The 27,645-nt window shown below is 37.1% G+C and overlaps 5 protein-coding genes across 6 annotated transcripts; all 5 read left to right on the top strand.

Annotated features, from left to right (window-relative positions):
* Nucleotides 1–2,198: 2,198 nt before the first annotated feature.
* LOC133717407 (NDR1/HIN1-like protein 2) lies at nucleotides 2,199–4,942 on the top strand. 2 transcript variants are annotated; one of them, XR_009849606.1, is made up of 3 exons: nucleotides 2,199–3,333; nucleotides 4,137–4,236; nucleotides 4,319–4,942. XR_009849606.1 is itself a non-coding variant. In XM_062144114.1 (2 exons), exons 1-2 carry the CDS (start codon nucleotides 2,588–2,590, stop codon nucleotides 4,150–4,152), a joined length of 762 nt encoding a protein of 253 aa, XP_062000098.1. In that variant the 5' UTR covers nucleotides 2,199–2,587; the 3' UTR covers nucleotides 4,153–4,942. The 2 variants fall into 2 exon arrangements, 1 of the variants encoding a protein (XP_062000098.1); XM_062144114.1 differs by having other exon boundaries at nucleotides 4,137–4,942.
* A 2,040-nt stretch (nucleotides 4,943–6,982) lies between these two features.
* Nucleotides 6,983–10,476, top strand: LOC133714867 (ubiquitin-conjugating enzyme E2-17 kDa-like). Its single transcript, XM_062141130.1, has 4 exons — nucleotides 6,983–7,172; nucleotides 8,023–8,150; nucleotides 9,604–9,708; nucleotides 10,064–10,476. The coding sequence occupies exons 1-4, from the start codon at nucleotides 7,103–7,105 to the stop codon at nucleotides 10,205–10,207; spliced, it is 447 nt and encodes a 148-aa protein (XP_061997114.1). The 5' UTR covers nucleotides 6,983–7,102; the 3' UTR covers nucleotides 10,208–10,476.
* Nucleotides 10,477–12,396: 1,920 nt separating this feature from the next.
* Nucleotides 12,397–13,734, top strand: LOC133717769 (ethylene-responsive transcription factor CRF4-like). The gene has a single exon (XM_062144495.1). It carries the CDS (start codon nucleotides 12,599–12,601, stop codon nucleotides 13,490–13,492), a length of 894 nt encoding a protein of 297 aa, XP_062000479.1. The 5' UTR covers nucleotides 12,397–12,598; the 3' UTR covers nucleotides 13,493–13,734.
* A 3,603-nt stretch (nucleotides 13,735–17,337) lies between these two features.
* Nucleotides 17,338–18,799, top strand: LOC133717708 (uncharacterized). Its single transcript, XM_062144420.1, has 2 exons — nucleotides 17,338–17,757; nucleotides 18,159–18,799. Exons 1-2 carry the CDS (start codon nucleotides 17,560–17,562, stop codon nucleotides 18,621–18,623), a joined length of 663 nt encoding a protein of 220 aa, XP_062000404.1. The 5' UTR covers nucleotides 17,338–17,559; the 3' UTR covers nucleotides 18,624–18,799.
* Nucleotides 18,800–21,530: 2,731 nt separating this feature from the next.
* On the top strand, nucleotides 21,531–25,585 carry LOC133716782 (mitochondrial carrier protein MTM1). Its single transcript, XM_062143439.1, has 10 exons — nucleotides 21,531–21,916; nucleotides 22,262–22,336; nucleotides 22,512–22,637; nucleotides 23,246–23,305; nucleotides 23,452–23,622; nucleotides 23,973–24,072; nucleotides 24,272–24,363; nucleotides 24,461–24,610; nucleotides 24,793–24,851; nucleotides 24,990–25,585. The coding sequence occupies exons 1-10, from the start codon at nucleotides 21,692–21,694 to the stop codon at nucleotides 25,120–25,122; spliced, it is 1,191 nt and encodes a 396-aa protein (XP_061999423.1). The 5' UTR covers nucleotides 21,531–21,691; the 3' UTR covers nucleotides 25,123–25,585.
* Nucleotides 25,586–27,645: the final 2,060 nt, after the last annotated feature.

Below are 27,645 nucleotides of genomic sequence, written 5' to 3' on the forward strand. Positions count from 1 at the left end.
AATGTGTGTGTTTGTGTGTATATTATCCTATATCCCAATTATTTCCTAGTTATTGCTTATATCATAGACCGATATTGTGAGACCGCTTGGTCACTTTAATTGCTACTCATGTAGAGACTATGAGCTAAGAAGTTCAAGCTTCTCCATGTATAGTGAAGAAAGAAGTTTAGTGTTATTTTTTTCTCTTTTCTGTTTTCATGAAAGAAGAATAACAAATCCAGGTCATTACTCCAAATTTGATTTTTCATTTTAATTTTTTTCACAGTGCAACGTTTAGATGTCAACAACAATGCACGGTTTATTGTGCTAGTAACCGAAGCTTTGATTAATGATATCTTTGGAATTTCAAAGCAGCGCAGAGTAGTTACTAGCCTCTCTTGCTAGTTTTCTGTTGGGTTTTGCCTCCATTGTACTAAAAAAAAAAAAAAACAACAATGCACTGTTTAGATGAGATGAATAGTGTGTCTTGTCGTGATTTCGGTTTCAATATTAACTAATTAAAAACAACCAAAGAAATGATGGGGCTCTAATGCAGACTATTATAATGAGAACTTTCTAATTAACGGTTGTCAGACTCATTTTTCTATCACATTTCGACAAATAATCAATCGTTAATTGTTTAGATATTCATAAGTAGATCATTTCAACAAAATTGACAATGGTTTTTTTTTTTTTTTTGAATCAATCCAGACAACTTTCATTCAACTCAAGCTAGAACGGCACAGATACATACATTCCCTTGCCATCTATGGGCAAGTCTAGGACGTGGCATGCTAGCACCACTCATTAGACAATCAGTGCTCACAAATGAAAGCAAGCCTATAACTATGAAAAAACTAGAACACAGTACATAGGCATAGTTCAACGAAAAACTAAAATCTCTCCTTTTCATCCAAGTTGGGGCTAGGAGGTATGGCTAGGTCCAGCCTCCTGGATCCCAAATTCGAAACCTCATAGAACCATATCCCAAAACTTTGAGCTTCAAATCCGGATTTAGATGTTGCACCCAAAAGAAATTGGAAACCCCAACACAATTGGGCCTCAAAAGTGATTTGGGCACCTAAAAGGATTTGGACACCCACAAGTTGCGCCAAACAATAGATTTGGGCCCCAAATTTGAGTTGGGCCTCAACAATGATCTCGGCACCCAACCCAGATTGGGCTCCTCTTCTCTTGCACCAGTTTTCATCGCGGCCACCATCGCCGCCGCACATACGAGATGCAGGCGATCTCGTCTCCGCCCCAGATCCTGAGACCATCCTCTCCACGTTAGCATAGGCCTTATCCAACTCCGAGGATCACCCAGAATTCGAACTTTGAGACGTCCCCGACGTGGTCGAGTCCGACCAAACTCATCCAACTCATCTTTCCGTACAGGCTTGCTTCGGCAATGCATCACCGATTGCACCATCTTCCTCAGGTCCCAAGGTTTGATCAATGCAGGATGAGGCCAAGAGAAGCTTCTTGACCGTCCACATGAAGTAGATTGGAGATCCGATGCAAGAGATCTACTTGCTTCGAAGAGCAAGCCACCACTGCCTCTTGGAGGATAGCGCCCAAGGCTTGCCCTTGGAGGTCCGCCGCGATCTGGATTGAACCCAAACCGGCACGGGTCAGAAACCTTGAATGTTGCATAACCTTCTTTTTGTTGGTTGGTCGCCGACCAGGATTGGAGGGCTGAGATTGGATTGTGGGATGTGGAGTGGGTTTCTCCACTTAGAATGGGGACCGGCAGCAGTCGCCATGTTTGGATCACCGAGCACAGGCGGCTAGGTTTTGGGAGCGGCATCACAATATACCTTTAAGGCATTTATAATCGTGATATATCATTTATGAATATGAAATATTGAAGTTTGTCAGATTTGGTTTGTCAATTACTTTGGTACCTTAACAATTTTCAATTTGGTCGAAAATTTACAGAATTGAATTACTTTTAATTATAAAGTCCTTATTAAAGTCTCTCCCACCCAGAAATTTCACAATAGCCTCTTTTAATGTAATCTTTATGCTTAGGCTTTTGATGTATTCTTTATGCCTAACACTATATAATTTCACTTTGCTCAAGGATTAAAATTCTTGAACCTCTTCTACCAAACCGTAATGAGAATTGTTAGAGACGTTTGCCGCCATGTCAGCATTTAAAACGACGCGCGTGAATCTCGCGCTTAAATTGCTGCTACCCATGGCCCCAAGCCAAAGCCAAAACCAGCTTACTGTTTACCCCTAACCTCTCTCTCATTATAATCTCTTTCATAAATAGAACCACCTTCTCCTCCCTGATCCGATTTCCAATTTTCCATTCCTTTCTTCTCCAATCCCATTCCTCTCCCACAGTAATCTGTTTCCTTTCAAACCCTGAATCCACATTTTCTTTTCCCTTTCCCCTCCTATCAGATCATCTCAAACATTCAATATCGTTCTGCCCAAATGTGCTAGCACTATTGTTTATATCCCCGGAATCAATCCACATTGTATCCAAAATGGTCGAAACACGAGCCATCATTCCACCCGATTCGTGATCAATTGCCCTAATTCTGTCTCTGTTTTGTGCAAACCTAGACAAGGAAGGTCCGGTCTGAGGGCCTAAATGGCCCAGCCGCCACCAGTAAAACCGGTGCTGCAGAAGCCGCCGGGGTACAGAGACCCGAACCAAACTCCTAGACCGGTTCCAGGGCAGGTTCCCAGAAAACCTGTCCCTCTCCCTCCCTCATTTCATCCACAGCCGAAGTCCAGGCGCAGCAACTGCTGCCGTGTCTTTTGCTGGGTGTGTTGCATTTTGATCCTTGTGATTATTGTCGTCGTCGCGCTGGCAGCCGGAATATTCTTCCTCTTATTCGATCCGAGGCTTCCTCTGGTTTACTTGCGGTCGTTTCAGATACCGCTCTTCAACACCACGGTGAAACCCGGCGGGACTTACCTCGACGCATGGACAGTTCCGGGGATGGAGGTGAAAAACCCCAACGGGAAGTTGGACATATTCTACTCAGGGGTGCAGGCCTACGTCAGCGTCGGGGACCCGAACGACGTAGGGTTGGTGTTGGGGATGAAAGACCTGACAGGGTTTACGCAGAAGTCGAGTAACACGACGAGTGTTAAGTTCGATTATGTGGTGAAGAACCGGCAGCTGAACGACGAGGTGGCGAAGAAGCTGAAGAGTCAGTATGTGAGTAAAGTGATGAGGGTTGGGGTGGAGGTGAAGGCCAGGTTGGGTTATGTTGTGAAGGGGTGGAGGCTAGGGACGATGAATATTGATGTGTTGTGTGGAGGTGTCACGATGAAGGAGATTCATGCTGGTAATACCATGCCCAAGTGTACAATCTCTGCCTACAAATGGTAAGTGTTCTATTTGCATCTACAGTTAAGTTGTTGCTTCTTGATCAAGAATCAAGATACTACTAGCTAGAGCGTAAAGATCAAATTTATTCACCAAATAATATTATTTAATTCAATAATTTAATTAAGGCTAACTTCATTAAATTATTAAAGTAGGATCGGAAATACTTAACAAATTTAGCAACTCTAGTATTGTTTTTATTTTCATTGCTAGGTTGTTCTTGTGTTCATTAGTTTTTGCATAGACGCGTGAACTTTTAAAGAACTATGTAGACAAATTCACAGGGTAATGTAAATCAGTGAATGGTCTTTGGTTTGTAACGAGCGAGGGAGAAACTATATATAGTAAATGTAGATATTCATTCGAGTTATGTTTAACGTTATTTTAAAATTTATTGTATTAGCGGTGTGAGAAGTTCTATTACTTCTATATATGAGAATGCGGACAGCCATACGTTGAATAACTGAGGTTGATAGGTAACAGATTTTTACTTTTTGCAAGTAATAATACCACTTTGATGGAAGAAGAGAAGCAACATAAAGGCACAAAGTTAAATTCATTACATTATGGATGGAGTTTTTTTTTTTTTTTTTTTTTGATGAAGCATTATAGATGGAGTTGTTATTTGTTACTTGTTAGATTGAATTACCAAATGAGAGATATATAGGTCCATTATTCATTCTGAGAAAAGTCAGAAAACAACTATGTGCCCTTTTCTATTCTTATCTTGAGGTTTTTATGCGTCAAATTGAGTATTGAATATCAATGAGCTTAATTTCTGAGCTTATTTATGTGATTGCAGGATCCAAATCCACTGATATGGTCACTCAAATGTGAATTACCACAGAGTACTTGGTCAGTTGGATGCTGCCATTCTGAAGCAGACATTTGTACCCAAAAGAGTAAAAACTGGATTTCCTGCTAATCTATACTCAAAATATTTATAATGAGCCTTTACAGTATACATAAATTTTCTGCTTACAGAAAAGAATTGAAAGGGAGTTATGACATGTCTCTAAGCTTTGGATGCTCCTGATGCATCATGGGACTATCAGTTTTAAATGGGGGTTGAAGGTTTGTTTTTTATTTATTTATGGTGATCGATTGGACTTGGATAAATTACTTTTCATTTTCATTTCTTCTTTCATAATAAATCAAGATTGTGTAATGGTTGATGATGATGATGATGATGGGTTGGGGGTACGTGGTGTCTTTGTATTCCTGGAAACTTGCCGTTCGTACATATTGTAAAGAAGTCAACTATATAGGTGACTTATAATGTGTAACATTATTTCTCTTTATGCCTTTTGTAAATATAAGGTGGGCGTGCTATCTTCTTAATCATCTTGTAAAAGTGGAGACAACTGATAGGTGATTACAAAAGGTGGGCTGCCTGGTAAAGGAAAGGAAAACAAGCAAAGTAGACAGTGATATCATATCTGCATCGCGTATCAGTGATGCTTTGCGGTGTGAATATCTCCTTGTACTAGCTAGCTGCTGTTCTCTGAAGTTCTAAAGTGTCGGCCGAGCATAGTTAAATTCATTTTATCTTTTTAAACTTTATTCTTAAAATTATTTGTGTCTTCAATTTTTTAATTTGATCACATATGCCTTTATACGATTCAATATGATCAATCATAGCCATTAGTAAACTAATTCATTAATTTCTTGATAAATTGGTGATGATGCGAGTCCACTCGAGGTTAATTTTTAGTCTTGACAATGTAAATGGTGTATTTCTTACATAATTGAAGGCCAAAAAAGAGTTTGAGTGGGCAACATTAAATGAAGAAAGTAATGAATTAGTTAAGGATTTGTATAATCGATCAAATTGGAGAATACAAGGGCATATGTGATTAAATTAGAAGCGAACCCGGTTCGAAGAACTTAGAGGCCTAGTGCGAAAAATTTGACCGAGGCATTATGAACATGTTCATTGCATAATGACTTTAAAAAAAAAACACGAATTGATAGAATAAAACAAATTTTATGACAAGATCATTCAACAATCTAAAAGTTATCTTTGAATAACTTACCAAGATAACTAAAAGGTTTCAAATAATGTTGAACACATTACTATAACTCTTAATACATTCATAACAATAAGTCGATAATGAACTCCACAGTCGATAATACCCTATCCCTAAAAAAGACCAAAAAAGGAATCACTTAGTGGAAGGGTCCTGTATATATATAGGAATCCCTAAACCCTAATATATATACAGGACCCTTCCACTAAGGGATTCATTTTTTGGTATTTTTTATGGATAGAGTATTAGACCAACTTTTCGATCATATTTTAACATCTTAACCGTTCAGATTTTAGGTTCAAATGTGTAGATCACCTCTGCAAATTTTCAGCCAAATCGGTGATCGTTAAGAAATCGAACTAGATTAAATCAATGGATGAACAGAATCTGTCCAACATGAACCGTTCATACATATAATTATAAATAACAGTTTTGAATGCCTTAACGATAATCAATTTGGCTGAAAATTTGCAGAGGTGATCTACACATTAGGACCTAAAAACTGAACGGTTGAGATGTCAAAATATGATCAAAAAGTTGGTCTAATGCTCTATCCCTAAAAAAGACAAAAAAAAAAATGATTCCTCACTAAAAGGGCCCTATATATATCAAAGATGATGATTATGGCAAATGAGAGCTTCCAAAAAACACATGGTGTTGCATGATTTAACGTGTAATGACATGCCATGAGTGTATCATGGCACCTCCATAGTGCCAAATCATGTCAATACTTTTATTTCTCAAAAATTTCTTTGGGCATAATCTCATTATTAATAAAGGTTTAAGTAAATGAACTAAAAAAATACTGAATGTTATTTTTTTTAGTTCCGAGACTTGAAATAGCTCATAAAAATCACATTTTACCAATGATAAAATTATGGAACGAGATAATTTCAACAAATAATAGAGTTAACAAGGTTTACACCTTTGCTGACAAAAGATTGTCCATAAACAGTCTTCCGTAAAAACATAAAATAAAATATAACGCATCTTTGCGGACGAATTAACCATTGACAAAAGCCTCCCATAAGAACAATAAAAAGGGACGCCCATTTGCTCTCCCAATTTCATTTTCACGATTTAGGCTGCCTTGAAAAGCCTTGAACTCTAGTGGCCTAGCTAGCTGAAGATGCTCACTAGTCACCACTCAACCCGATCCATCTCCATCCCACTGGGTCAAGTACTCAAGTGCTCAAATACTCTCTGTATTGCAAACTGACTAATTCTTAGGTGCGGCTGCCCAATCAAGTCTCAGAATTTTTTGTCTTTGTTCCGGAATTGTCTCTGATTTTTAAATGTAAAATATCCAAAATACCCCCCTATTTGGGCACTGATTGATCAGCTGCACCACGTGGCGGTGCGGCTGCCCCACGCAAGAACCTCTCAAACTTGCAAACCTCCACTTGGGTCCTACACAATAACCAATTGTTTCATTGTTGCATCCAAAACCCAAATCCCACCCGTCCAAACTCCACCACCAAACCCAAGTCATCCAAACCAACGGCCAGAAACCAAAGAATCAGATTCACATAAAGCCACAGAACCTCTTGGAATCTCTCTCTCTCTCTCTCTCTCTATCACATAGTGACAAATACGTATTGTTATGCTTCTCTTCCTTCCGTCTCTTTCCTCATTTTCTCATCCTCTCAAATTATTGAGCACTTGGTCAAGTGCCACTTTTCTCTCTCTCTCTGAAACCCTCTTCCTCCTTCTCTCAGATCCGCGACGATCTACGTCGATGGCGTCCAAGCGGATCTTGAAGGAGCTCAAGGATCTCCAGAAGGATCCTCCGACCTCATGCAGCGCCGGTATAGTCTTGTTTCTTTGTTCAGATTTGCATGCTCTTATTGATCTTTGCTTTTGCTTTCTCTTTTCATGGTTCTCAGTCTCTTTCGAAGCTTGATCTGTCGATTTTTGTTCGTCGGAGTAAATTTGTCATAGATTTACGGTTTTGTGGAATTTCTGTTATTGATGGATTTAAGCGAAAGAGACGATCGATGTGTGTTTATCAAGGAGTGAAGTTTAGGAGAGCTGTGAATGTGAAATGTAGGATTGTTGAGTTTACTGGTTTTGGAGGCATTATGTATTTGTGTCTAATACTGCAACTTGTTTGAAAAAGAGACTTGGAACCTTGTGTGTTCATTGAAAGAAGGAAAAAGTTGAGAACTTGTGTGTAAATTCTTGGTGTATTTGCTGACTGAGATTGAATTAAGGGATGTGGATAGTTATAATTAGAGTCGGTTTGATTATATGAAGGAGAATTGTGTATAGGAAATTGCAGTCGACACTCTAATTTATCATGCCTGATCATATTTTACGGCAATAGCATTCTACATTATATACTTGGAGGGAGTGTAGTGAAGCTATGGGTGTATCTGATTTTCTAGCTGTTATGTTGTGCAGGAGCGCCTAAGCAAACTAAAACCAAAGAAAACAACTTTTGGAAAATTCTCTCTTATTTTCTAAAATAAATTAAACTGAGAAAGTACTTCCAAAGAAAACCATTTTCCTTATAGTCCTTTAAGATCAAAACGTTAGAGCTGTTTTGAAAGCATACATTTACTTGTAATTCTTATAGTTAGTCTTATATTATAGTCAGAAGCGATAATTGTATAATGTGAAACTATTTTGAGGTTCACTACTTTTCCTTGATGACAGGTCCGGTTGCTGAAGACATGTTTCATTGGCAAGCGACGATAATGGGCCCTCCTGACAGTCCTTATGCAGGGGGTGTCTTTCTAGTTACCATTCATTTCCCTCCTGATTATCCGTTTAAACCACCTAAGGTACAGCATCAAGTTTAACCTTTTTTTTTTGTAGAAGTTGTTAATTTAGCTTCATACCAACTGCATTTGGCTCTCTTGTTTTTTTTTTTTTTTGGGGGGGGGCTTTCATTTTTAGACCCAATCAATGTTGTGAATTAAAAATTGATGGTTTCAGAGAAATATTGCAGATTTTTCCAGGAAAGAGGATACCTTGCGTTTCTCTGTGAACTTTTCAGAAAAAACTAGACCCAATCAATGTTGTGACTTGAACATTGATGGTTTCAGAGAAATATTGCTGATATTTTTATTTTTCCAGGAAAGAGGATAACTTCTGTCTTTCTGTGAACTTTTCTGAAAAAAAAACTAGCATTTTTTTTTCAAAGTCGTAATTAAATTGGTTGACCTTTGCTGTTCTTCTGGAAATAGTATTATCTTATGTTTAGACCCAATCAATGTTGTGACTTAATAATTGATGGTTTCAGAGAAATATTGCTGATATTTTGTTTTTTTTTCCAGGAAAGAGGATAACTTGTGTCTTTCTTCGAACTTTTCAGAAAAAAACTAGCATTTTTTTTTTTCAAAGTCATAATTAAATTGGTTGACCTTTACCATTCTTATGGAAATAGTATTATCTTATGTTTTTAAAAATTGTGTCCAATCTTGGAGTGAATCCCGAATCACAAGTTCACAACTTACCTCTTTGAAACTTTACAGAGGAAGGAATATATGAACTAAGTAGTATTAACAACAATAATATGTAAGGCTGAATACCTATTGAGACCATACCTGCTGGATAGGAGAGGTTTAGATAGATTATGGCAGAGGTCAATACATAGGTACACTGACCATTGGTACAACCAATGGATCAGGTGGTGATCTACTCACCGGGGTGGGACTGTAGGAATCTTTGCTTGCTCATGGTTTCTAATATAATCAAAGAGGCAAAGGACTTTGTTATATTTGATCTAGAGGATCTCATTTTTGTACAAAAGAGGTCAGTAAAAGAGTAAAATGTTACTCATTGTTTTGTGTTATACCACTAAATTTAATGATGTATGATCTTTTGACTGAAAAACATTTTTTTTCTGGCTACATGAGCAAGTTTGTGCTTTATAAATATACAAGGCCAAGACATAGGCAGAGCCTCAAGTCAGGCATATTGGCTCTAGTCTTGGACCAAGTCAGAAACCTTTGGTATAGACCTACCCACCACCGAATGTATTGTTAATTCGAACTCTGTACAACTTTAGGATTGGCTGACCGTGGCATAAAGAATAAGTTTGATTTCGGTTGGCCTTTAAGGTCTTGGACCAATTTCTCAGTCCTTTAAAAATCTTAAGAGAATTCTAAATCAAATTGCCTTTTTGTACTGAAATTACAATGGTTTTTCGTGTGTCAATTAAAAATGCTTTGGCTTAATAGTCTAGAAGCTACTAAAATGACATTCATTAATTGTCACCAAATTATATTGCAGGTTGCATTTAGGACTAAGGTCTTTCATCCAAATATCAACAGCAATGGAAGTATCTGCCTTGACATTTTGAAAGAGCAGTGGAGCCCTGCTCTGACCATATCCAAGGTTCTGATCTCTTAGTGATTGTTATGATTTAATATGGACTAGGTTTCCAATTTCCTTAGTCCAAGATAAACATGGACAGGGGATTGTGATTACTATGAAGTTCCCACAACTGCATATTTTCCATGCTGAAGTCCAGATGTTAGTGTCTGATTTACATACTTGTGAAGCATCATTTGGAAATTAGATTTGGGTTATTGAGAAAATTTAATAATTTGATCTTCATCTGGATTTCCAAGGATGTATGCCACTGGGGATGGTTGTCAATTGTTAATGCATAGTTGCTTTACACCCTTTTCACTCATCTGTATCTACCGGTTTTTAAGTGGGTGGGAAAGGTTCTTGTTTTCTATTTCAGGTGTTACTATCCATTTGTTCCCTGTTGACGGACCCCAACCCGGATGATCCCCTGGTGCCAGAAATTGCTCACATGTACAAGACAGACCGGTCAAAGTACGAGACAACTGCTAGGAGCTGGACCCAGAAGTATGCTATGGGTTAGTATGTTGTGCGCCAACGACATGTAAGACACCAACATCGTATTCCCTGTTTTGTATAAAAGAAGCCTGGTGTGTACTATTGTAATAGACATTGAGGAATAGATTTGCTTTTGTCCCTCTTAAATCATGACAATGTGCTAAGGGGAGCAACTATGAAGGATCAGAAGTTGTTAATGTTTGATGTATTGTCTATATGTGAAACTAGAAGTTTATTCACACTCTTATGTGTTTTAATGTACCCTTCACTAGTGTACTTCTAGCATTTGCATTATAGAGGGTTTTGCACCTTGTTGAAGTTTAATCAGTTGCTTATATGATCTGGGCTATTTCTATGATTGGAGCTGTTGACTGTAAGAGTCAAAGGCCCCAGAGAAGGACATTTGTATATATCTGGCTCAACTCCCCAAATGAGGAAAAGGCCAGACCCAATATCTGATGCTTGGATTTTCCCTATTCTGATTAAGTAGTACCAAAAGATTTTCTTGTGATTTGTCCGCCACAGGAATTATTGTGATTTAAGAATTATTGCGATATTTCGTTGAAATTATCGAAATTTTAGTCATTACTAAAAACTAAAAACAAGCAGCCCAGCTGTGCATGCTTGCTCTCCAAGTTTCACATGGTCCCTTCTGAACCATCAAGTATATTAAATTCTCATCTCCAAGGAGATTTTTTATTTTATTTTTTCGAAATGTTTTTATTTTATTTATTTATTTTGAAACTTGAAGCAGATGGGTTAGAGGCTACTTTTCCCATTCTTCATTCAGAAAACTTTCACATTTGGAGATGAGCCAAAGATTGCTTTACCTACAAAAAACAATCCCCTTTTTTGCCAATTCCTTGTCCATTTTCTGCCTTTCGTATAAGAGGAAAAAAAGATCCCACTATTTCATGGGCAGGTCTGGTTCCTTTAAATCTTACCCAAGGAAAAACACCATTTTCAAATAAAGAAATTGATAGAGCAATAGTGACAGCCTCAAAAGGAAGTTAGTGACAGCAACAAATGAGAGAAAGAAGAGAAAGCGTATGCAGTTTCTTTGACACCAATTTTGTTTTTTGTTTTTTTTAGCCAATACTGAAAATTGACCCAATATCTTCATTCTTTAAACTTATTGATTTATTTCTTTATTTAGTTTTTCAGCATTAAAGTTGGTCTCAGTGAAAATTAGGTTAGGATTACGCTTGATAATGGTGTTTCCCTCCAATGTACCAAACAAAGAAACAATTGAAATTTCATTTTTAATTACAGGTTTTTTATGAATTAATGTAATGTAATGGACGGCAGGGATTTTGTAGTTTAACTAACTAGGAAATGAAACTGTCGTTTCGGGAAACTGAAAATATCAATTGACTGAGCTACTTGGAGACCAAGCAACAACAAGAGCCCCTAATTATTCCACTATTCTATCCTATTTTCTTGTGGCGAATGAATCTATATTTGGTACGTAATTCAAAATGTTAAAATGAAAAACATCCCTTAAGGTTGACTTGATTGCTACAACGTAACGATAGAGGAAGAGTTGAATACTTGGTTGCCAAGCAAGAGATAATTTATACATTTTCATTGAGTTTTTTTTTTTTTTTTTTTTGAGGAGGAAAATAAATTACAACTTAAAGCCCCAATTACATTTTCATTGAGTTGCTATATCGGTTTGGTTTTATTTTTATTACTTAAAAAAATTCTAATAAATGAAAATTGATAGTTTTATTCAAAAAGGTCTTGATAGTTTAATATAAATTGCCAAAACAATCATTTGTATTGCCTCAAAACCAAAGTACTTTATGATTCTTTATTCTTAAAGTTTACATTCGAAATATAACATCCATAACATACAACATTATAAGTACATGTTCCAGAACATTTTATATTATAAGTACATGTTCCAGAACATTTTATTTAAGCTAAACCTGATGGGATTGCAATTATAAATAGTTTGTAATTCAATAAAAATCGTATGAAATTTTGTAAATAAAATAGATATGTGCTTTCCACATTTCGTTATTTTGTATATAACAACGCTTTATAAAATTTCAAACATCTTGCTTTTCTAAAATAATTTAAACCTCTATGTTTTTTGTCAAAAAAAAGAAAAAGAAAAAAAAGTGCTTTCTTCTATATATGTTTTAGTTTTTCAGTTAAGAAAAGAAAAGGAAAAAACGAAAATGTTGGAGAAGGCTGCTGAGATCCTCCTATAAAACAGCGATTCTTCCCATTTTGACTCCCCTGCTCCCTCAGACTCTCTCTCTCTCTCTCTCTGTTCTTCCTCGTTCAAAATCTCATCCTTTATTTATTCCTCCCTTTTACTTTTTCTTAATGCTTCGTCAGTTTCAGTCCTCCATGTAGTAGTAACAACAACCATTTGTCTCCTTCAAATTTCCCATCTTTCTCCGCCATGGATTCAAACTACCCAACCAAGTACACAGAGAAGAGAACCCTCACCAAGAAGCTTGTCAAGCATTTCCCGAACGTTGCAGTCCCTAAGATTGTCCGGATTTCCGTCACCGACGAGGACGCGACCGACACGTCCAGCGACGAAGAAGAACAAGACCAACAACAACGACTGACGAAGAGGGTCATCAACGAAGTGAGAATCGAAGAGGAGTCCGAGGCGGTCAGGGTGTTTCTGGCCAAGAATCAGAAGCAAAAGCCGAAGCCTTTACCGGAGGAGAAGAGGAAGTTCCGGGGCGTACGGCAGCGGCCGTGGGGCAAATGGGCCGCCGAGATTCGTGACCCGGTCCGCAAGTCCCGTGTCTGGCTCGGAACGTTCCAGACGGCGGAGGAGGCGGCGATGGTGTACGACAGAGCTGCCATTCAGTTGAGGGGACATAACGCTCTCACGAATATCATCGCTCCTCCTTCCAAAATTCTCATTCCGGATCACGATTCTTCTTCGAATGAGTCCAGTTCGATCAACAATCTTTCTTGTTCGAATGCGTCCAGTTCGATCGACCATATTGTTGTGATAGATGAGTATGATTCCGGGAAAGAGTGTCAGAGCATTCGCTCCCCGACCTCTGTTCTCAGTGGTAGTGACAACGAGTGGAGACCTGGGTCGAAGGAGCAGGATTTCGTTAAAGACTATGGTTACTTTGATGGTGTGATCAGTCCCACTGAAGCTATATTCTTCGGTGTTACAGAGCCGATTCTGTTGGAGGAAATGAACTTGGTGCCGGAAACAATGTTGCGAGACGATTTGTCCGACATTTCGCTGGATTCCGTTGGGGATTTCAGGTCATGTAAATGGAATGTGGAGGATTTCTTTCAAGATCAATGTGGTGGTTTCTGAGTGAATAAATGCATCATAAGTGACATAGATGAGGAATAGTCCATGTTAGTATTAATCCCCTCTAAATTTTTGTTCTCAAGTGTGTAGGAATGAATGTGATTTGAATGTGTGATCCTAGTTTATTGGATATTGGACTCTTTCATGAAATTCGTTAGGTAGGTACACTAAATAATGTTCTGTAATTTAACAATTTCATTTCAAGAAATTCGAGTTATGGTAAATTACAGTTAATGTTAATATGAATTACGCAAAATTGTTTGTTTGCTATTTAATGTTTGAAATTGTACAGAGAAATGATTTGCAGTTGATCATAATTTCTTGCATATTATGAATGCACTGCTATATTTTTATTAACGAGCAATACACATATTTAATCTAATTGACAATTGGATCCTAAAATTCAGTCCATCATATAGTCTAATAGTTTATGATAAATATGTAAAGCGATTCGTTTGAATTAATTTGTGTTCGTAAAACTTTAACTTTAAGACGATTGAGTTTAAATTTAACATTTAACAGTATTTATTAATTTTTTTATCACCATAACATGATACTAAAAAATGTTCTCACACCATCCATGTGTGCTAAATTTTGTTTACCACAACATTAACATTTAGACCTTAACATGATACTGCAAGTGGCCTAGTGGTTCTTGCCTAGTTGGGTGTGCTCCCCAACCTAGGTTTGAACCCCGAAGCTGTCAAAGTGGCCAGGCACTGTGCTGCAATGCACAGTTGGAGCATTTCACATGCGTCGAAGGGGTTTATCTTGAGCCTAGGAAGCCTTTGGATTCCCCTTGACAAAGTAAAAAAAAAAAAAAAAAAAAAAAACATTTAGACCTTCCATTGTCATATCTGAAAGTGATTTTTGAGTGATTTGAGAGGAACATTAGTACCACGTTAGCAATGTGTCATTGACCCATATTGGGGTCTCTGTAACAGTGATGTTAACCTTTGACGTGCCACAAAAACCTCGAAACCATACACAGAACACTCCTCCCTTTCTCCATACACCACCTTGGAAAGGGTGACATTGTAGGGTGGTCATACATCACTAGGCCTCTCTTTTTCCGGGCAATCCCATACGCATTGTTCTCTTTTCAGGTCAAATCCCGGCGATGCTTCCCGAATCTCCGGCCAGCAGTCAAATTTCACAGAAAAGGTTTGCCAATGCTTTTACTGTTAGTAAAAACTAAAAAGTGAATTGTTAAAGATCAAAGTACCATAATCCAGTTGCAACTTGCAAAGCTTTCTGACTCAAAATCTGGAAAACTGGGTCCTGTAAATTATATTTGGGTCCCTTTCCCTACTCGTTTTGTCCCAAGAAACAAAAATTGGTACTTTAATCAAATAACTAAAATTTGGGGACCAAAGGTCTTTATTATGTATTTATTTTTAAGGAGTTCCTTGGACCTCAAGTCTGAGAAAGAATGATACAATTCATAATGGTTTTCAATGTACTTCATCAGTCTCTACCCAGAAAAAGGAAAATAACAAAACCAAATATTTCAAATTTATTAGAATGAGGGTCAAAGTCAAAGAGGAATAAGTGATGCACCCTCCAAAATCTTGAAGCTGTGTCTGGTTCTGGGCTGGTCCCTAGCTAGTGCTCTACTGCCATAAGAAGCAAGGGTGACAGAGTCTTCCAGTCTCTGCTTGCCCTAAAAAGCAAAGCAGTGAAGCAGAGCCAAGGCAGATTATTTATGAGGAGCTTCGAGCTCTGTGAGATCAATGTCAAAGAGCTGGGTACAATGAAAAGATCAAATCATATCTTCTTCTTCATTATTTCCGGTACACAATGTGGTCCTTATTGTACCCAGTTGAATTTCTTGTCACTTTTCTTCTTGGAGTATAAGACCATACTGGTTGGTGTGGTTGGAACTTAAGAGTTTGAATTCAAAACCACCCACCAAGAGAACAGAGCCTTGAATCATATGCTTTGTGATAGAGAACTATAAGAGATCATCTTCTATGGTTCAGGTCTTGTCAAGCTGGGAAACATGTGCTTAGTTTGTAGTTCTGATTTGTATGGATTATCTCTATCATTTAAGCAAATCAAGATTGTCTTCTGTGATTCAAGTACATTTGAAGTTCATAAGCACCTTGTGGAGATTGTAGCAGTACTGTTTCCTAACCTAACCAATGTTGTCATGTCAAATAGTTTCAGTAAGTTGATCAAACAAAAAGTAGTTATGTTAACTAATGGATACATAACAAGTTACATTATTTGACACGAGAACACTTCATTATTTGTAGCATTAATGTTATTGTGTTTACTAGATTCTAAACCGATGATCACTGACCAAATATATTAATACATAACTTGCGTCAACATGCAAGATGAAGACTCTCAAGTCTCAAAACGATCTCTTTGGTTAATATAGACCACGTCGATAAGTATGTATCACTCGCGAAAGAAGAAACAACTAACCGAAAAAACAATTAGATTTGGTTGGTGGTGAATTTGTCGTCACCACCAACCAAACACAAAAGACTCATTTTATGACTATTTCTCCCTCAAGAAGGCATAAAAGGAGTAATATTCCAATACCTTATATTCACATATCAATCGAATATACAAAGATTATGCTGAGGTTCAATCATTATGTGCGAGTTAACAGTAGATTTAGGCATAGCTAAAAGTATGCAAGCAAAGTTGGGTAGGGTGACATTTTTCATCAACAAAAGGAAAAGAAACTGAAAGGAGTTAAGTAGGACAAAATCCTCAAAATTTAATCAAAGTAAAGAAATCTTTCAAAAAAAAAAAAATCAAAGTAAAGAAAAGGAATCAAGAAAAACAAGATTTATATTCCAAATACCCTAGAAATACAAGGTATGCTAATCTCTTTTTGACCCCAAAAGTTCATGTGATTAACATTGGGAGAGAGCCCAGACAGCCATGCGTTACAAGTGGGACACAAAATCTGAAGCATCATGGCAGAGTGTGCCCAGAAAAAAGAGGCACCATTTGCAGTGGTCATATGAAACGTTATCCAATTATCATTCAGCATTTTGAATATCACGGCATGTAGGGTCTAATTCTAATCTACAACAAGAACAAAGATTGAGATTTGCATGAGATCCTTGGGTGCTTGAAGCCATTGATGACCTTTTCTTATTTTTAAATTTATAGTTCTTTTTCGCTTTCTGAAACTTTTTGGTCGAAAATATTGATCAACTTTGCTCATCAACCATGTCCAGTAGCTCATAGCCTCATACACTAGTCCGGGATGTTCTAGTTTTCTAATATCAACATCATTTAAAAACTCAACATGATCCCCATGCATAATACTTCTTTGCTTTAACCTTAATCTATAGTCGCATCATTTCGGGTCTAATACTATTTGTCAGTAGTTCATTGATTAAAAATCGCCCTCAAAAGCTTGGGAATTCTTTTTTCTTGTGAAACAGTCTAGAACGTTATGTCAGTGATATCTGAACACAATCAACGTCTTTGTAACTTTAAACTCTAGCCATTGTTAATGGTGATGCAACAACAACTTGCATGATCAATGATGTGTAACTAAGTTGACCAATTTCAAATGTAGTTAACCTTGTGTTGTCGTTGACTTGGCTCCAAATCTCCAATTGCATACATAGTGCATGTATCTGAGGGGACCCTTCATGCTTTGAATGATGATTTACAAATGGAAGAAAATCCTACTGTGCAGTATTAGGTGAAGAGATAATGGTAACATTTTATTTTTTCTGGTGTGAGCTTTTTATGACTCCATGTGACGAGAGTGAGAGGGTGTGGGATCATGAACAGCAAAGCCACTCTGTTTGTAAACAAATCTTCCTCTTAAAGAAAGAATAATGAACACACTGGAAAGAAGTAAAGAATTAAAGAAAAAGGGAGCAAAATGATTGTGTGGGAAGTGGAAACACCCAATTGCCAACTCTTATAAAGCACCTGGAGAGGCCTACCTTCATCATATTCCACATGGTTCCAAGCTCCCAACCACAAGCAAAGAGAAAAGAAAAGGCTGAGAAGATCTGAATAGGAGAGTGTAAAGGAAAATATAGCAAAAACACTGAAATCCCAATAATCCTAGTGGGTTTTGATTGATGGGTTTTGCATATGGTAGGCTCATCAGCAATGAGATTGGAGACACAAACAGTAGCAGCAGGTTCTATAATTTCTGTTCAGAACATGGTGGTGGTTACAGTGATATTGCCGCAGAGGCCCCATTTGAGGAGAGGAAGAGATTGGTGGCCATTAGAAATTCATTGAAGGAAGTTGAGAACATGGTCTTGTTCTTGGAGGTAAAGTTCTTCCTCTACATTATTTTGTCCTCCTTGTCTTTGCTTCTACTTTTTATGGATTGCCCAATTTGCCTCTGCTAGTAGTCTTGGATACTATGAACTCTTAACATTTATATGGAGTTGTTCATGAAACCAAAAGATATGGAATTGTCTACTATGGATCAGCTAGTAGTCTTTCTGAAAACCAAGGTTGATGATTTGATTTGGATACTTAGGACTGGATTTTACCAAAAGAAATATATAGGAATGCAAATTCTTATAGATGTATGCATTGGCTTTTTGAGTTATTTTGACACTTGGAACCCAGGTCATGGTAAAACATTGTGATGCAAAACCAATTAACAATTCGTAAAGAAGTTGGAGAATTTCATATAGTCACACTTAAAGCTATCTATGTGCAGAGATTAGATTCTAGGCAGATGATGGATATGAATGCAGCATTCAACAGTCTGGAAGAAAGCAGACTAAATCTATTAGCAAATGTGACAGAATATAAAGGAAGGGCACTTGATGTTCTGACAGAACTGAATGCACGTTTCGGACTCCAAAATGGTGCGCCTTTTGATTGGGATTTGAGAGAGGGATTGAAGAAAAATGTTGAACCTTCTGGTGCTCATCACAGCAGAAGGTTCCTCATCACTAATTGCATGAGAAAGTTGCTACTAATCCCATGGAAGTGGCAAAAGAAAGTTGGCATTGCAGTGAAACTAGCTATGTCTGCAATGGCAGCTTATCATATCAAGAAATTGATATGCACAAGCTCAAGAAAAAGGATTCCATTTGTCGTTTCAAGAGAAGCAGGGAAAAGTAGTAGTGTATTGACAATCTCAAAGAACCCTCTAGATGTCTTCTGTGCTAGAGGCTGATTCTTATTGGAATTTTATTTTCACTTGCTGTTCTGGAAAATTGTTTGAATTCCTTTTACTTTCATACATACTAATTGTTCATGTAGCATGAACCATATGATATACAATATGCAGAAAGTTCTGCTGTTTTACACTTCATCAGAATTTGGAAGTTGAACTTGCTACATTTATATGCATATGCGGTGCATTCAAGTCAGAAATGGAGGCATGCAATTAGGCAAATACTACTTCATGACTTCTATAAGCGTATGACGGGCTGGTCAAGGTTTGTCGAGGTCACTATTTGTAACCCTTGACTGAATAGAGCTCCTTTTTTTTTTTTTTTTTTTGAGAATAATAGAGCTCCTCCTTTTGACAAAATACCAAGTAAGAATAAAATTCGAATATCATTTTAACTTTGTTCTTATGGATAGTACAGTGGTGGATCCAAAAATCTTTCTCAAGTAAGGCAAGATTATTAATAAACTTCTTTTCAATTGGTTTTCAAAGAAAATTTTCTTATATTTTTATTGGAGTTATAAACTCTTAAATATGTAGCAATTACATACATGAAAATTGGAGCACAAATAGATATCACTTACTAAATCAAAATTATGAAAAACAAAAAAACAAAAAAACAAAAAAACAAAAAAACAAAAAAACAAAAAAACAAAAAAACAAAAAAACAAAAAAACAAAAAAACAAAAAAACAAAAAAACAAAAAAACAAAAAAACAAAAAAACAAAAAGAAAAATTATCAAGAGGCGAATAGAGAAGTATAGTTTGTAGTTTATAGAAGTATAACTATTATGTTATCTTCAAAAGAAAAAAGTTTAAACAAAAAATATTTAAAGAAATACATAATTCTCTAAACCTAGTAGAGAATAGTGATTCTGATGCGACGAGTGCTATGCTATATCTTTGACAAGTATTATCTATACTATATTTAAGAGAAGAGGGCTCGCTCACCATGACTGAAATTTTTATTATTTTTATAAACTAACTACCCACTTCTAGACGGGTGACCACGCACCCACTTCTCCACACCCATAGGGTGTGAATAGTTTCTAGTGTTATTTATATTTAATTGTATTTAAATTCTAGTTATGACTCTTAGCCCTAATTAAAGATTTCAAATTACCAGGCGGCGTCTTTATTGGAGAGAAGAAACATAAAGGACGTGCAGGGTATCATCCCCAACCCTCTTGCCGTCCCCTTCAGAAAAGAATTATGTAGAACCCTAAGACTAAAGAGACTTCCATAACTTATCTTAAGTTTTGAGGTCAGGCAGCTGCCTAGACTCGACCCCCCTAAATCTGCCCCTGGTAGTACAATGTACTTTTAAACTTACATTTCGACATAGAAAGATTCTCTTGCTGATATAAATCTAAATCTTCTCCTAAACCTACACCAATTGTAGATCTTCACTTAAAAGTAGTCATTTTGCATAACCCAAGGTACAAGAAAAATTTTAGTAAAATTTGGTTTCACGGTAGGTGTGTAGATTGTATTGAAAAACCATATTTGAATCTTCATAACTCTTTACTCAACTGCCCGCTTCGGGCCTATGATACACCGTCACAATGCTTGCAACCGGAAGATCTCGAGATAAAAACAATCTCGTCGCCATCAAGCTTGAATATCTCTCACTTTAGTAAGATTCTTTGTTCCGCTAAGAGCTTCAAGTATATCATGTGCCAAAAAATAACACTAGAGCCATTAGTTAATGAAGATTTAAGTTCTCACTAAATCGACAGTCACACTAAAGGGGCATCGAAAAAACTTTTAAGTCAAGTTTGGTTCGCGGAAAGTAAGCATCAGTAAAAGAAACTTATTCATTTCTTGCGTTTGGGATACAAAAGAAAAGGAAAGGAAATACTTTCCTGAAAGAAGGGAAAATAATGGAGAAAATGATTCATTCCAAACCCCAAATGAATCATTTTCTCCATTTTTCCTTGCATTTATTACTCACAACATATTATTTTATTTCATTAATTATAAACTTTATAATAATTTTTCTGATAACTTTTCTTATGTTACCAAACATCTGAATGGAAAGTTCTTAGAAAATTTTATTTCCATTGTCATGGGAAAGACGGAGGATTTAATTTCCTTTCTTTTCCTTCTCGTTTGGTTTGCGGAAAGGAAAGTAATTTCTTTGTCTTTCCCATGAGAAGGGAAATGAAATTTCCGAAGAAACTTTCCAGTCCGATATTTGGTAATGTAAGGAAAGTTATTTGGAAAGTTATTAAAATGTATGTAATTAATAGAATAAAATAATGTGTTGTGAGTAATAAATGCAAGGAAAGAATGGGGGAAGTGATTCATTTGGAGTATGGAAGGAACCATTTTCCCCTATTTTCCTTTGCTTCATGAAAGTATTTACTTTCTTTTTGCATCCTAAACACAGGAAATGAACTATTTTCCTTTGCTTCATGAAAGTATTTGATTCCTGATGCTTATTTTCCGCGAACCAAACGAGGCCTTAGTCTTCTTCATGACTCTTTGCTTAGACATCTAGTTCAGACATCTAGTTCAATCCTATTAAAGTTCTTAACTAAACCGGCGAACAAATGAGGTTTAACCCAAAAATTGCCCGCCCCTACATGAGTATCGGAATCAATCAACCAAGTCAAGCCCAATAAACCCAAATTTCTCTTGTTGTTTTTATTGGTCTGAAAACTCAAATTTCTACAACTTTAAAGGCAAAAAGAATAAACATAAATAAACGTTTGCCTAACCAAAAGAGTCTATGATTATTTATCAAAAAAAAAAAAGAAAAAGAAAAAGAGAGTCTATGATGGATTTGTAGTCATCCACATCCACAGCTGAGAGCAGCTCCAATTGTTTGGCGCCCTCATTTCCACGCCACGAATCCTCATATGTTCCACATACGCAATGACGCACGCTTTCTCGTCTTCCCCAAGAAATAATATTCAATTTTAGAAACCCAACTAATGAGGACCAACCTTCTCTCTTCGTCTCCTTCCATACCATAACCAGCTCATGTTTCCTTCTCAATCTCTTAAACCCCCATAACCCACAACCCAAAGTTTCATGCTTTTTACGCAAAACTCTGAAGAAAACCAATGGTGGCTTCAAGGCCGGTCTCGCCTTCGTGGATGAGCACAGCAGCGAGCAGAGTTGATGCCAATTTCAGAGAAAGCAAAGAACAACAAAAACAGAGGCGGCAGCAGCAGAACCAATCTGTTCCCATTCCTGATGCCAATTTGAGTTTCGGAGAGAGGGCTTTGTCTGCTGCTGGTGCTGCTTTTGTTTCCTCGATTCTCGTGAACCCTCTCGATGTTGCCAAGGTGGGTTTTTTTTCTTCCAAATTCTGTTCCTTTTTGGGTTCTTGTAGTCATTTTGTGTTTTAGAGACTATTTGGGTGGTGCCCTTTTCTTCATTTGCTTCATGTTTTGGACTGAATTTCCCATTTTGGTTATGCTGTGATTGAGTTCTGCATTTTTCTAAGAAACCCATTAGGTAGATTATATATGTGAATTGATAAAAGGGTCTTCTTGTTACTTTGGAAGTTACCCTTTTGAAACTGATTGTTGCCTGCTCGAAAAGTTAGTGTCTTTTTTAGACTCGCAAGTTTATAAAGCTCTTTGATTTTGAGGTTTGTGTTTATGCATTATTTGTTGCATTGTCTTCAGACAAGGTTGCAAGCGCAGGCTGCCGGAGTACCTTACCAGGGCCTATGTGGTACGCCTTGCATTGAAACAAACACGGTATGTAAACAGCTGTTTTTCGGTACTTGAGTGCGTTACTTTCCGTTTGCAACAAAAGGGATTGATATTTACTTTGGAGTTGAATGTTTTTATTGGAATCATGATTAGTTGCTTTCATGTTGTATACTTCGTTGTACTAATGCAGCTTAGTTTTTGGTTTTGGTATTGTCTCTAGATGCTTCCAGATTTAAGATCATCTGCGCTACGCACACCTTCGCTAATTGGATCCAAGACTGTCTGCCCACCAGAATGTAACCAGTATAAAGGAACACTGGATGTGCTGTTGAAAGTCATACGTCAGGTCGGTGGACCTATACTTAATTACATGTAGTAATTCTTATCCCAGGAAGAAGTCACGTAAGTTCCGTTATGTGTTAGATGGCCTCTTCCTCGTGTTTATAATTCAAGTATCTATCCTTAAACAGAAATCTTTGCAGTCCAAGAGAGTGGTCATGTTATATTCTATAGTAAAGCTTTCAGCCTTATGATCCATTTGTCATAGTTTAGAGCAGACCTAGGTTTCATTAACACTTTATACTACAGAAAATATATGCAGATCTTTTTATTTCTCTCTCTCGCTAATTTGACAATAGTCTGTAACTGTTGTTTGTATGAAGCCTTAGATAGTATGTTGCATATGCCTGATGGTGGACATTACCTCTGACTGGTTATTAAGCGACTATTGCATAATCTCACTACAGAATGGCACAAGGACATTTGTGATTCCTTGATTGTTGATACTACATGCATGACACTCAGGCAACTGTTTTTTAGACACTCCTCAATGCCTTGTCCGTGTGCTGGGTTGCATTCCAATAAGGGTGTACTAGTTTATATAGGTCATTACCTTTGAGTTTGTAGGCAAGTATTTTAATAGTAGATGGGTTTCACAGGACTGAATTGGTGCAGGAAGGATTTTGGAGACTCTGGAGAGGAACCAATGCAAGCTTAACATTGGCCATACCAACTGTAAGTCTCTTTAGTACCAAGGATTTCCTCTTTCACCTCAATGATTACGTGCTGCATTTGATTTTTTGTTTTGCAGTGATGCAAATGCTATGCACTTTGTTGTGGAATATGTTGCTGGTACTTATTGGTTTTTATTGTTCAATCAGGTGGGGATCTACATGCCTTGTTATGACATTTTCCGCAATTTGATGGAAGAGTTCACAACTCAGAATGCACCAAATCTAACACCATATGTCCCATTAGTTGCTGGGTCATTAGCACGATCATTGGCTTGTGTCTCTTGTTACCCTATTGAACTGGCAAGGACACGCATGCAGGTATCTGAAGTTGTGAATTGATGTCCTACTTTATTCTATATTTTTCTGTCATACCATCTTGCAATGTACTTGTGAACTTGGGTTGCTTTCATAGGATTCTGTTAAATTGTTCAATTTATGTGATTACTAGGTTGTACAGGACTCTCCTCATCTGTTGCATCTTAGTTCTTGGCTTGGTCAATTTATGATATTAGCTGTTCTGAGGACAATTTCTGTTAGCTTTATATTTTAGGTAAACTATATCTGTTTTCCAAATCTTGGATGAATTGCCCTTCATGTATTGGATTTTCTAAGTGGAAGATACACTTTTTCTTCATTGAAGTTTTCACACTTCACTTCTTGAAATGTAGGCCTTCAAGCAAACCCAAGTTGGTGTCAAGCTTCCAGGAGTTTGGGGAACGCTGACTGGGGCCATCAACCCTGTCAAGAGTACAAACCCCCTTCATAACTGTAAGAAACGCTTAACTTGATTCTTATAGTTTGACTCAGTTCTCTACTTTCTCATTTCTTAAACAATTGGATTTGGTTCTGGTTTTGTACTATTGATGTGACCCAGTTTAATGGATACCTATCTTTATTTTGCCAGATATAAGGTTGGCCTTTCATTTAATATATTTTGCTCCTGACATTTTCTTATCTTTTGTGACAGTACAAAACTATCGCATCTTGTGGACTGGCCTTGGAGCTCAACTTGCTCGTGATGTTCCTTTTTCTGCAATCTGTTGGTCAACTCTTGAGCCAGTAATTTACGATGAGCTAACTTGTGGTTTCCTTTTATGCCTGTCATCAGCAGGTGTATATAACTTCATGTTGCTTCTGCTTTTGCCCCTTTTTGCAGATAAGGCGCAGAATTCTTGGTCTGGTAGGTGATGAACCTAGTGCAGCCACTATCCTTGGGGCAAATTTCTCTGCTGGATTTGTTGCAGGAAGCCTTGCAGCTGCTGCTACATGTCCGCTAGATGTGGCAAAAACCCGACGACAGATAGAGGTTATTTCTCAAAAATAAGCTTCGCCCCGAATTTATTTCTCCTCTATAGTCACTGTACCAAAACAAATAGTGCAAGTATCCTAAAGACTAGATCTTACAAATTTACCCCATTCCACAGAGCACCAAAGAAGAGAAAAGTAAGAACTTCACCTGTTTGTTCTTTGACACATCTCTTTTTGCAGAAGGATCCTACAAGGGCATTGAAGATGACAACAAGACAAACTTTGCTTGAGATTTGGAGGTATGTGAGTGAGACTATGACTGAAAGTCTGAAACATAGGGCATACATCACATCATATCAGTTCACTCATCTGTTGATTATATTCGAGTGTTGTATTTTTACAATCAATCATGGCCTTAAACCTATTGTTTGGAACAGGGATGGAGGAATGAAGGGGTTGTTTATGGGAATTGGTCCACGTGTTGGTCGAGCTGGCCCTTCAGTTGGGATTGTTGTCTCCTTTTATGAAGTTGTCAAGTATGCTATTCATTATAGACAGCTGACTGAGTGACTAAACGTGACACACACATTCGTTGATACTCACCCTTTTGGTTCCTTGTTTCTCTGTACAAATTTATCTTGTCATACATCTGACATGCTAGAAAAGGTGAACAAATCACTAATCATGTGATTTCCTTCCTCTCCGTAGGCCGCAAAAGCAACAGAATATAGCAATTTTTGGAGAATAAAAGATATGATTGAAAAAGGAAACTATCATGTCTGATATTGCAATGCTGTAATACAATCGTTTTCCGTTGCAAGAGAAGTTCTTGCTGGAAATACATGTCTTTTTTAATTTTACTTCCCTTTAAGGTTTGAGTTTAAATCATGTTTGAATGTAGATTTGCACAACAGGGTTGCGTACTCTGTTTCTTACACTTTTGTTGCACAATTATTCTCATGTCATTCACTATGGAGCTATTAGTAATGAAGTAGTATAAACATCTGTGGTAGTTGCAAACCGCTTTGCTCAATCAATGCTCTCTCTTTTTTTTTTTGCTGTTTTGACTGCCACTGGGCATACCTCTGTATTTCCCTAAAGATTAGTCGGTTGTGAAACTTGCACTTTTCGAAAGTTCTCCACTTTGAGGTTTTAGTTATCATAATCAATTGGTGTTACGACATATTTCTTATCAGGATGTTTTTTTGATAAGCGCGCAGCTGTTTGTTTGAACTTCAGTGCATTACTTTAATTGGTTCACAACAAAAAGGATCAATAATTTAGTTACATCAACGATGAATGCCTCTACAAGCTTGAGTCATTTCTTATGGTAATCTATTGGTGTTACGAATTTCTTATTGCATTTCTTATCAGGAATTATGTACGCGTGCAGCTGGTTTTTTTTATACTTAGCATTACTTTAATTGCTTTGCAAAAAGGGATCATCAATTAATTCACATCAACCATGAATGTATTCTAAGCTTGAATCATAGTTAGCTGCTTCCATACCTGGATATTTCCTTGAAGCACCTTTTGTTTTTGGCTTCCAAACTTGTGACCTTTAGTACTTGGATCCAAACACTGCCTGTCCTCGAGAGTGTAACCAGAACTGTATTGTTGAAAGTCATACGTCAGGTTGTTGGATACATAAACTTATCTATACACTGTAATCTTCTCCCAGGAAGTAGCAACTTATGTTCCATTATGTGTTAAATGGCTTCTTCCTTATGTTGAGTATCTATTATTAAACAGTCACTTTTGCGATAGAATAGAGTAATTATGTCATCTTCTTTGATAAGTTTCAACATTAGCTATCTTCTTTTATGAGAGGGGGCAAAATGCCCAGGAAAAAAAAAAAAAAAACGCTTTAGCCACCACAAACAGCTCACATTGGCAATGCTGCAATGGGCGTTTCTGAAAAAAATAGAGCCTAGATCCAAACTTAGACTGAATTTAGCAACAGAATCCGTCATGCACTCTTGTTTCTATAGACATGGTTAAGCTCCATGCCAGCAAACGTATTCAGGAGGAGCCTGCAATGCCAATGAGAGCTCCAGGAGGGTGAATATAAATGTTCTAGTCCTTCAACAATCAACATATCAGTCAAAATCACTGAGTTTAACTGTATTAGCAGCAAACCCATTGATCCAATCTCCATTGCTACAATAAATGACACCACCATCCCTAATCTTTCCATTCTTCCTATTTTGATTTGTAATGAAAAAAGATATTCTTTTTTTCTTTCTTTCTTAACATGTCTTTATTAATTGTGCAACAGCTTAGGAGTGTTATGCAAGTCATAGAGTAACTACGTAAAATATGCCTCGTGGTAGATATTACCAGTGATTATGCGTGACTAATGTCTAATTTTCTTGTTTTAAAATCACTCTTCAATGCCTTGTTTGAATGCAAGTTGCATGTTATGTGACCATCTGTCTGGTAGGTAATCACAGGAATGAATTGGCGCTGGAAGATTTTGGAGCATCTGGACAGTCACTACTACAAGTTTAACATTCGCCATACCAGCTGTGAGTCTGTCTCTTGCCAAGGATTACTTAGTTTACCTGAATGGTTGCTGTCTTTGATTCCATGCTTTGGGGTGATTGTCACGCCCCGTCCCGAGAAAAAGAATATTTCCGAGTTAGGGGGTGATTCTTTTTTCTTTTTTTTTTGGGAATGAAAGACTAAATCATTGATTAAGAATCATTACAATCAGAGATTATATGGGCCTCCACGTTTGGAGGAATAGAAGTAAAGAAATCTAACACAAACTGGTCTAACTTGGCTTAAGACTTGTATAGTTTCTTTTTTATTTCGGAGGTTGGCTGTGTCTCCCCTCCCTTGTATTCTTTTTTAGTTCAATAAAATCTGGAGCTAAGAAGGCTATTTGTCCTTGCTTAGTTCTCCAGTTTCAACCAAAAAACTTCAAACCTTCATAAATTCATTATTTAATAACGGTTCAAACAACCTTCTAGTATCTTTCTAGAAAGAAATAAAATCTTCCACAAAAATTTAAGAAAAAGAAAGGTTACAAACATCTATAAACAATAAGGAAAAGAAAATTTATTGTAAAACAATTAAGAAGACTTCAAA

The sequence above is a fragment of the Rosa rugosa genome, chromosome 6 (genome assembly GCF_958449725.1).
Source record: "Rosa rugosa chromosome 6, drRosRugo1.1, whole genome shotgun sequence".
NCBI lineage: Eukaryota > Viridiplantae > Streptophyta > Magnoliopsida > Rosales > Rosaceae > Rosa > Rosa rugosa.

Excerpts from the sequence above, each read along its gene's own strand:
- LOC133717407 (XM_062144114.1), top strand. The coding sequence starts at position 2,588 with ATGGCCCAGCCGCCACCAGTAAAACCGGTGCTGCAGAAGCCGCCGGGG.
- LOC133714867 (XM_062141130.1), top strand. The coding sequence starts at position 7,103 with ATGGCGTCCAAGCGGATCTTGAAGGAGCTCAAGGATCTCCAGAAGGAT. Across the intron at positions 7,173-8,022 it reads TCCGACCTCATGCAGCGCCG|GTCCGGTTGCTGAAGACATG; the intron begins GTATAGTCTTGT and ends CCTTGATGACAG. Across the intron at positions 8,151-9,603 it reads ATCCGTTTAAACCACCTAAG|GTTGCATTTAGGACTAAGGT; the intron begins GTACAGCATCAA and ends ATTATATTGCAG.
- LOC133717769 (XM_062144495.1), top strand. The coding sequence starts at position 12,599 with ATGGATTCAAACTACCCAACCAAGTACACAGAGAAGAGAACCCTCACC.
- LOC133717708 (XM_062144420.1), top strand. The coding sequence starts at position 17,560 with ATGGGTTTTGCATATGGTAGGCTCATCAGCAATGAGATTGGAGACACA. Across the intron at positions 17,758-18,158 it reads ACATGGTCTTGTTCTTGGAG|AGATTAGATTCTAGGCAGAT; the intron begins GTAAAGTTCTTC and ends ATCTATGTGCAG.
- LOC133716782 (XM_062143439.1), top strand. The coding sequence starts at position 21,692 with ATGGTGGCTTCAAGGCCGGTCTCGCCTTCGTGGATGAGCACAGCAGCG. Across the intron at positions 23,306-23,451 it reads TAACATTGGCCATACCAACT|GTGGGGATCTACATGCCTTG; the intron begins GTAAGTCTCTTT and ends TTGTTCAATCAG. Across the intron at positions 23,623-23,972 it reads TGGCAAGGACACGCATGCAG|GCCTTCAAGCAAACCCAAGT; the intron begins GTATCTGAAGTT and ends CTTGAAATGTAG.